The sequence below is a fragment of the Phyllostomus hastatus genome, unplaced genomic scaffold (assembly GCF_019186645.2).
Source record: "Phyllostomus hastatus isolate PE091 unplaced genomic scaffold, TTU_PhHast_1.1 phas_scaffold_46, whole genome shotgun sequence".
Classification (NCBI taxonomy): domain Eukaryota; kingdom Metazoa; phylum Chordata; class Mammalia; order Chiroptera; family Phyllostomidae; genus Phyllostomus; species Phyllostomus hastatus.
In genome coordinates, this window is record NW_025334032.1 from 2,602,637 (window position 1) to 2,612,472 (window position 9,836).

The 9,836-nt window shown below is 44.3% G+C and overlaps 1 protein-coding gene across 2 annotated transcripts; it reads right to left on the bottom strand.

The window, feature by feature from the left end:
• Nucleotides 1-279: 279 nt before the first annotated feature.
• Nucleotides 280-8,372, bottom strand: MLNR (motilin receptor). 2 transcript variants are annotated; one of them, XM_045821560.1, is made up of 3 exons: nucleotides 7,356-8,372; nucleotides 6,277-6,657; nucleotides 280-1,791 (listed from the first exon to the last, which is right to left on the bottom strand). In XM_045821560.1, the coding sequence occupies exons 1-3, from the start codon at nucleotides 8,269-8,271 to the stop codon at nucleotides 1,787-1,789; spliced, it is 1,302 nt and encodes a 433-aa protein (XP_045677516.1). In that variant the 5' UTR covers nucleotides 8,272-8,372; the 3' UTR covers nucleotides 280-1,786. The 2 variants fall into 2 exon arrangements, with proteins under 2 accessions (XP_045677516.1, XP_045677515.1); XM_045821559.1 differs by lacking the exon at nucleotides 280-1,791 and having other exon boundaries at nucleotides 5,900-6,657.
• Nucleotides 8,373-9,836: the final 1,464 nt, after the last annotated feature.

The following is a 9,836-nucleotide window of genomic DNA, read 5'->3' on the forward strand; positions in this document are numbered from 1 at the left end:
CTAACCTGATATTTGGCAGGTCCATTTGATATAAGTGCTTTTATTAACCTGTGAGCTGAGTCCATGATTAGTCCCAAAGGTACAATCACACACTCCAAACCCAAAAATGCATTAAAAAGTTGATTGATTTGTATACCATGACATAAGCTAATTTTTCTAGTGTATTTGGTCATATGCATCTAGCACTTAGCAGTTGCTTGGTAAATGTTGCATCCAACATCCAATGTTGCATCCAACAAACGTGAGAACAAATATCGGAGACTTTCAGGGTATCAAAGATGTTGCTTTATTGGCCAAGTTTAACCTGCGCAGGGGCAAACTCTCAAAGTGTCCGGAGACACGGTACCCACAAGGGCTGCAGACAAGAGTCGCACCGAGCGCTTACAGCTAAGTCCTTATATAGGGGTTTTGGCGCGAGCAAGCAAGCGTTTCACAGAAGCTGACGTGGCAGTTAGCTATTTGCTTACAGAGACCGCATGTGGGAACAAGGTAAAATTCAAATTTTTAAAACTAAACAAAGCATTGCTTATCTAGCATACCCAGGGGAGAACATCTACACAACACAGGACGTTTGCTCAACTACATCCTGCACTCTGTCTCCCTTGTTAGTTCCTTTTAGCTACAATGCGGTTCCTGTTTACTAAGGTCACATTTAGTTCTTAATTTTCTTGTTCCCAACAGTAAACATCTGCTAATTGAATTCATGAAACCAAACCCTTCCCCAACGTTGGTGCCTCACCTAACACAAGCTGTGTGGCCTATAGAAGGGAGGGGGGCTTCAAAGAGAACCTTGTAGGGATGCCAGCACAGGGCTCTGTTTGCACGCAGGGAGAGATCCTGAGGCATAGCCTCAGTGATACGGCCCTAGGGAGAAGGAAGGCCCAGGACTTAAAGACATAGCCTGCTGTCCCTCCCCAGTGGTGTTCCAGGACTCCCTCCCCACTTTATAGCCAGTTATGACTGCATGAGAAGAACACTCTCTGCTGGGGTGCAGAACAATTTTCAAATATTTTTGACCATGACCCACAGTAGGAAAACATTTTATTTTGTGAACCAGGAAAGATACCAACCAACATATAATTGAAACAAAGGTTTCACAATACAAGTTACTTTTACTATACAGGATGTGCTGATTCTTGCCCATGCCTTCCCATTAGAGAAAAATGTGACCCATTGCACTGATTTCACAATCCACTAATGGGTGAGACCAGCATTTTGAAAACAACCACACAGTGATCTGCTGGAAGGATGGGCTCAGGCACTCCATCTCAGGGACCCTTCAGTGAGGGAAGGGTGATTCTCCCTCAGGCCCACACCACATAACACTTAAATCACAGGAGAGTGAGAATTTGAACAAGAAAGCTTCAAGGAGAGGTTTTTCTGTCTATATCTAAAATATTATATTACAAAAAAATATAGTAACATTCTTAACCATGACCTTCCCGTAGACTTTTCAAGTAATCTGAAAATCTGCCCAACAGAGTTTAGGCTCTGCTGCCCCAAGTGGCTGCTCTCTGCTTCTTCCACTATTAGGGAGAAATACATCCTAGGGGAGAGACTTCTTCACTGATCCATGGGAGGGCAGGGTCAGAGAGTTAGGACACTTCAAGGGGACTTGAAAGCATCACCCTACTCAGCTAATCTAGTGCCAAAGCACAACTTTCTCAGCATGTTGAGTGATCCCTGTTTACTTGTACTTTACAACTGAGCAAGTTGTGACATCCAGGGGGGCACCATTCACACAGACCATGTCATGAATGAGGGCCTCTGGAAACAGGTTTAAGTTTCAAACTGTAAAAAACAAAACAAAGTTACACAGTTGTTGGCCAAAATGTCCAACATTCTCTTTCACCCTTGACTACATACATAGTAACCAAAACAGCATGGTACTGGCATAAAAACAGACACATGGACCAAGGAACAGAACTGGCTGGTGTGGCTCAGTGGATTGAGTGCTGACCTTCAAACCAAAGAGTCACTGGTTGGATTTTCAGTCAGGGCAGGTGTCTGGGTTGCAGACCAGGTCCCTAGTAGGGGGTGTGTGAGAGGAACCCACACATTGATGTTTCCCTCTCTTTTCTCTCCCTTCCCCTCTCTAAAAAAAAATCTTAAAAAAAAAGAATAGAGAGCCCAGGAATAATATTCAACAGACAAAGCAAGCAAGGAAGCATATGATGGACTAAAGATAGTTTATTCAATAAATAGTGTAGGGAAAATTGGACAGATATGTGCAGAAAAATGAAACTAGACCACCTCCTTATACCACACCTGAATAAATCCAAAATGGATTAAAGACTTAAATGTTAGACCTGAAACCATAAAAGTCCTAGAAAAAATAGCAAAATATTGGACATAGCTCATAGCAGTATTTTATCAGATATATCTTCCCAGGCAAGAGAAACAGAAAAAAATAAACAAATGGGAGTACATAAAACTATTTTGCACAGGAAAGGAAAACATCAACAAAAATAAAAAGAAAACCCACAGAATGGGAGAACATATTTGTCAATACATCTGATAAGGGGTTAATATCTAAAATTTATAAAGAACTTACAAAACTCAACACCAAAAACAAACAACCCAATTAAAAAATGAGCAAAATACCTGAATAGACACTTCTCCAAAGAGGACATACAGATGACCAATAGACATATGAAAAGATTCTAAACGTCACTAACCATCAGAGAAATGCAAAGTAAAACCACAATGAATTATGATCTCACACCTTTCAGAATAGCTGTCATTAATAAATCAATAAACAAGTGCTGGTGAGGATATGTAGAAAGAGGAACACTTTTGCACTATTGGTGGGAATGCAGATTGGTGCAGCCAATGTGGAAAGCAGTATGGAGATACCTCAAAAAATTAAAAATGGATCCAAAAGGATCTCTGCCCTTTGACCCAGAGATCCCACTTCTGGGAATATATCCAAAGGAACCCAAAACACTAATTTGAAAGAACATAAGCACCCCTATGTTCATTGCAGCATTATTTACAATTGCCAAGATATGGAAGTAGTGCAAGTGTCCATCAGTAGATGAGTAGATAAAACAACTATGGAACATTGACACAATGAATACCATTCTGCCATAAAAAAGAAGAAAGTTATACCCTTTGTGACAGTATGCATGGACCTGGAAAACATTATGTTAAGTGAAATAAATCAGATAAAGACAAATATCGTATGATTTCACTCAGATGTGGAATCTAATTAATGAACTGAACTAATAAGCAAAACAGAGAGACTCATAAATAGAGAGTAGGATGATGTTAAGGGGCGGTAGAAGAATTGAGCAAAAAGGAAAAAGGATCATAGATATGGACAACAGTGTGGTGATTATGGTATGCAGGGGAGTATAAGGTGACTATATGGTACTGGAAAAATAAAAAGGAAAAACTATTTGAATTAAAAAAACTGCAGAAACTAAGATGCATAATTGTTGGTTAGAATGTCCGACACATTCTTTTTTATCCTTAACTGCATCCACTGACTTGTGTTTTTCAGTAAGAACAGCTTTTCCTGGTGGTATCTTAAAGACTGGAGTTCTTACTTAGACCTATCAGTTCCTGTTTGGGAAATCTAAAACTCAGTTTTGTCACTACTAAAACAGGAATGATGATAACATTCAAACACCAAGCTGAGGAGAATAAGGCACATTAAAACTCTTCATAAATGTCTGAAAGTCAGGTCCTGCTGCAGTTTTCTGTCCTCAGGCTTCTGTGCCCAGGTTTGCTTCCTCCTGGTCAATGACACTGGGAAAACTCCATGGACAGTGTCAGGGAGAAGTGGGTTGCAACAAAGTTGCTTATGCATAGTTCTGCAGGAGAGTACTGTGCCTGGACTTTGGGATTTGCTCTGAGCCAGGAAAGAGGTGGGACTTGGAACACTAGACCCAACCCCAATTCCTTTCACTTGCTTCTAAAAATTGTTGCTGCCATAAATAAACATTACATAATTTCTTGGATCAGAGACTTCCAGCCAAGATGGAGGCCTAGGTAGACACACTGTGCCTCCTTGCACAACTAAAAGAAGGATAACAAGTTTAGAAACAAAAAAATAACCAGAACTGCCAGAAAATAAAACTGTATGGAAGTTCAACATCAAAGAGTTAAAGAAGAAACATTCATCCAGACTGGTAGGAGGGGTGGAGATGGGCAGCCAGGTGGCGAGGACTCAAGACAAGGCAGCAGTTAGTGAACCAAGTAGTGGATTTGCAAGAGGATAAACCGGGTGGAAAAACTCAGAAGCAAGACAGACTGTGCAAGCCAGGGTTCCAGCGCAGGGAAATAAAGCCTCAAAACCTCTGACTGAAATAACTCGTGGGGGTTGAGGCAGCAGGAGAAACTGCCAGCTTCACTGGAGAGTTTGTTGGAGAGACTCAGAAGGTCCTAGAACAACACAAAACCACCCACCTGGGAATCAGCACCAGAAGGGCCCAATTTGCTTGTGGGTAGCGGGGGAAGTGACTAAAAGCCAGCAGAAACCTGAGTAAGCAGGACTGTTCCCTCTCATACCCCTCCCCCACATATAGCACCACAATGCAGAAAAGTGCGTTGGCCCTTTGAATACTTAAGGCTCCACCCCTTACTACATAACAAGCATGCTGAGACAAAAAAATATGGCCCAAATTAAAGAACAGAACAAAGCTCCAGAAACAAATAAAACTAAGTGATGCAGAGATAGCCAACCTATCAGATGCACAATTCAAAACACTGGTAATCAGGATGCTCACAGAAATGGCTGAGTATAGTCCCAAAATGGAGGAAAAAGTGAAGGCCATGCAAAGTGAAATAAAGACTAATATACAGGGAACCAACAGTAAAGGGAAGGAAACTAGGACTCAAATCAACAGTTTGGAGCAGAAGGAAGAAATAAACATTCAACCAGAACACATTGAAGAAACAAGAATTCAAAAAAATGAGGAGAGGCTTAGGAACCTCCAGGACAACTTTAAACATTACAACATCTGAATCATAGGGGTGCAAGAAGGAGAAGAGGAAGAAAAAGAAATGGAAAACTTATTTGAACAAATAATGAAGGAGAACTTTCCTAACCTGGCATAGGGAATAGACTTTCATGAAGTCCAGGAAGCTCAGAGTCCCAAAGCAGTTGGACCCAAGGAAGCACACACCAAGGCACATCATAATCACGTTACCCAAGATTATGGATAAGGAGAGAATCTTCAAAGCAGCAAGAGAAAAGGAGACAGTTATCTTCAAAGGAGTTTCCATGAGACTATCAGCTGATTTCTCAAAAGAGACCTTGCAGGCAAGAAGAGGCTGGAAAGAAGTATTCCAACTCATGAAGGGCAAGGACCTACATCCAAGATTACTGTATCCAGCAAAGCTATCACTTAGAATGGAAGGGCAGATAAAGTGATTTCCAGATAAGGTCAAATTAAAGAGTTGATCATCACCAAGCACTTATTATATGAAATGTCAAAGGGACTTATCTAAGAAAAAGAAGATAAAAAATATGAACAGTTAAATGACAACAAACTCACAATTATCAACAAATGAACCTAAAACAAACAAACTAAGCAAACAACTAGAACAGGAATGGATCCACAGAAATAAAAATCAAATGGAGGGTTATCAGCAGGGAGGTGGAGGGGGAAGAATGGGGGGAAAAGTACAGAGAATAAGCAGCATAAATGGTAGGGATTTAAAAATAGTACGGGAAATGGAGAAGCCAAAGAATGCATATGTATGACCCACGGACATGAACTAAGGTCAGGGAATAATGGTGGGAGGTTGGGTACAGGGTGAAGGGTGATAAAGGGGAGAGAAAAATGGGACAACTGTAATAGCATAATCAATAAAACATTAAAATTAAAAAATTAAAAATTAAAAAGATATTTTCTTGGGTCAATACTGTCATTATCCTGGGTTCCCTGTATATACATCATTACATTTATATCCAAAACATAGAAACAAAATACATCTTTGATCTCATCTCTCTGTATCTTATTAAATGTAAAATGAGCAACCATATTTTCAAAGACTAGGAGAATGAAGACTTGTAAAACATCCAAAGGGCACATTTTGTGAGGTGGGATTTCATGAGTCTAAAATGAACATTTCTTAGGAGGTAAATGAAAAAGAAAAAGAAAAACCAACAAACAAGCTAGAAAGATTGGTACACTTTCTTTTTGTACCTAGGTTGAAAAACAATCATGCTGACAAAGTTACTGGCCAATTTGCTAAATACCAACCACTTTCTAATTCCTCCCAACAGCACCAGTTCCCCCCTTTCAGTCCTTACACCCTACAGACCTGTTTTCTCTGAAGTCCCAGAACTGTGGGAGGACACGACTTGGTTGGCCATGCTTGTGGCAGGCGTAGATATGCTGATGGTGGTATCGGTGTAGCCAGCTGCGTTTCCTCCCGTGGTCCCCTGTGTGTTTCTGCTCCTAATGAAACCTCTCTGTGTGGACTGTCTCCACCGTAGTAGTTTCCAAGCCGCAGCTCTGTACTTCTTTGAAATGAGGTTGTAGAGGATTGGATTAATGGATGCACTTAAGTAGAAAAGTTGCAACGCAACAATGTTAAAGTACTGAGAAAAGTACATCATCTGAGAATCTTCTGTATTTATGTAAATGATTCTGCCAACGTGGAAAGGCAACCAACAAATTATAAATGCCAGAACCACCAACACTGCAAAACAAGACACAGGCACCAGAATTAGCTAAAGCGATGGAAAACAAAAAAGGGACCCCTGAAAAGCCATCGAAAGTAATAAGTAACAACAAAACAAATTCCATAAAGCTTTGACCTAGCCAAATCCCCAGCCCAGAAAACTACCAGACTGCAGACAGCATCTATATTTGCTTTAAAGCCAAATATTTGGCCCATGTATGTGTTATCAAGGCTGGACATAAAAACAGAAGGAGCTGTTTCTCCTAACAAGCTGGCAGGTTTCCTTCCCCACAGCCACTTTAAAGACGCCTACTCTCCTCTCTGTTGAAAACAATAACAACAACTACAACAACGACATTGTAACAGGTCTGCACAATCTTAATTTTGGAATAGGCATAGTTCACTTTAACCTTCAGGAAAACTTAGCATTAAGTAAAGAAATTTTAGCTTAATGTCATCTACCTTATCTTCTGAAGGATACTGTGAGATCCACATTCGCAGTATCTAATGGGGACAGGCAGTTGCCTTAAAAGCCTCCAATTTCCTGTCCTGGATCAGCCTGGCTCGCTGATCCTAGAGGCTCTGGAAAATCTTTGTTGTTTAGAGGACCTGAGTATCCCATCGTCAGAGACGCCTTGGGGACGTAGCTAGGGGAGGTGCCAAGGTCTGGGAGACTAGCGGGTTGCTGTGTTTGGAACACATAGGTCTGCACTTACGCAGGACGCGGACCGTCTGCCGGTGGCCCCTCTCCCGCCCAGAGACTGCAGGGCCAAGGAGCGGTCCCCGGTTCTTCCACAGCTCCCGCCCGATGAGTCCGTAAAGGACGCTGAGGCACAGGAAGGGCAGAAAGAAATAGGCGGTGGTGACCCACAGCATAACACGAAGCGCGCCCAGCTGGGCAGGACTTGGCCGGCACTCGCGGCTGAACAGTGCCTCGGCCTCCGTTGCCTGGCGCCACGACAGCGGGGATAGAGTTAGCAGCACTCGAGAGGACCGGAGGGGCGACGCCGTAGGTGGTGGTGAGGCGCGTGGCGAGGGAGTGAGCTGTGCGGTGCTGTTAAGGTCTGAGAACGCGTTTACGCCCGGGTCCTGCTCAACGTCCACCAGAAAGAAGAATGGCCCAGCAGATATCAGCGCCACGGCCCAGAGGGCTGCGATGAGCGCGCGGACGCGGGGCCGGGTGATGACCACGCGAGCTCGGAGCGGACGACAGATGGCGAGGTAGCGCTCGACGCTGAGCGCCGTCATGTGCAGCAGCGTGGCGTATGTGCAGCCCTCGCCCAAGTAGAGAGAGAGGCGGCAGAGCAGCGGCCCGAAAACCCAGGGCCGGGAGCGCCAGAGGCGGTACAGGTCGAAGGGCAGCCCAAGCAGGATAAGCAGGTCGGATACTGCCATGCTGCCCAGGTACAAGTTGGTGGTGGTCCGCATCTCCCGGTAGCACCCAATCAGCAGCACCGTCACCACGTTGCCGCTTACCCCGACAGTGAACAGGCCCAGGCACACGGCGGTCACCGGCACCAGTGCCCTCAGGGGGAAGGGCGAGCAGCGGTGCTCATCGCAGGGCAGCCGCGCGGCCCACGGTGGCTCCTGCGCGTCCTCCTCGCTGTCGCTGGTGTTCCAGGAGCAGCCCATCGGTGCGCAGCGGTGGGCTGGGAGCCTAGCGCATGGCCCTGCTGACGAAGCGCTCCTTTGGCAGCTCACGCGGGGCGGCCGAGCTCAGCCCTTGCTCTACAAGAGCCCAAGCAGCACTGCCCAAGCAGCACTGCCAGAGCCTTGCCCCGCGGGAACGCAGCTCTGCAAGATCTGCTTTGAGGCGCTTTCTATAGGGTGGCGCTCAGTCTCCGCCCCTGGCCACTGCCCGCCCCACTCTTCTCACCTTCTCTCAGGCTCGGCTTTTTCCAGGGCACTTTCTTCTCCACCAAAAGGAACAGGGCGGGGGAGGGTCCGCAGCGCACCAGTCCCGCCCAGTCTCAGGGAGCGATTTCTGAACCCTAGTGATGATGAACTCCAGAGCGCTGGCGCTTTTGTTGGTCTAGTAGAGCGGACATCTTCTGAGGGATGTCAGCTGGTGATTGCTTCCTGATGATTAGGGAAGATTGCTGCAGTACTAAAGAGTAGGGAAGAAGTTTAGACCAGAATCTAGAGTTCCTCCCGGGTTCTAGTTATGGCTCTACAACTGAGTGATCTTGGATCGGCCTCAGCCTTGCCAGGCCCAGTTCTCTTTTGTAAATTCTCGAGTGATGTTGGTATAGCTGACCAAATAATTTCAGTGATCTCTAATTCTGAGATCTATGGGCATGACCATGTCTACTCATTTTAAAGAACAAGGCTTAAGCATTTACTTCTATATTTGAGTACTGAAACGGGTGCTGTATTGTGCCTATGTACAAAGTATTTTACAAACTTAAAAAACAGTAGTTTCCAACACAAGAAAGAACTGATATTCTGGGGGGAAAGACTCAAACTGAGTCAATTCATGAGCTTTTAATGTCAATAGCTGACGCTAATTTAGTACTCAGGATGTACTTCATTTAATCGTGTCCTTAGGAACTGGTGAGCAAAGTGGGATTCGTTTGAGATCACATTGGCAGCAAGACACAGGTTTGGGATTTCAACCTTAGTCAGCGGGATTCCAGGGCCTTCAGGTCCGGTGACGTTTCACCAAACTGCCTGCTGTGCCTCCCAGGTCATTCTAGCTTTGTGGTCCTCACCCAAAGCAACACAGATTGCTTTGTAACTTGTCTGGGAGTTTTTTCATCTCTTTGTGTACATGGACATCGCATGCATTTCCCCACCCAACCTACTGTGGCTTAGATCCTCAACTTCTTTTTTAAAAATATATTTATTAATTATGCTATTACAGCTGTCCCATTTTCCCCCTTCATTCCCCTCCACACTGAACACCCTCTCCCATCCACATTCCCCCCCTTTAGTTCATGTCTATGGGTCATAAGTTTAGCTTCTACATTTCCCATACTATTCTTACCCTGCCCTGTCTATTTTCTACCTACCATCTATGCTATTTATTCTCCATATCTTTTCCCCCTCTCTCTTCCTCCCACTCCCCTGTTGCTAACCCTCCATGTGATCTCCATTTCTGTGGTTCTGTTCCTGTTCTAGTTGTTTGCTTAGTTTGTTTTTTGGTTTTGTTTTAGGTGTGGTTGTTCATAATTGTGAGTTTGCTGTCATTTTACTAT

Coding starts and splice junctions, on each gene's coding strand:
- MLNR (XM_045821559.1), bottom strand. CDS start 8,271: ATGGGCTGCTCCTGGAACACCAGCGACAGCGAGGAGGACGCGCAGGAG. Junction 6,658..7,355: donor GCAGACGGTCCGCGTCCTGC/GTAAGTGCAGAC, acceptor CTTGTTTTGCAG/TGTTGGTGGTTCTGGCATTT.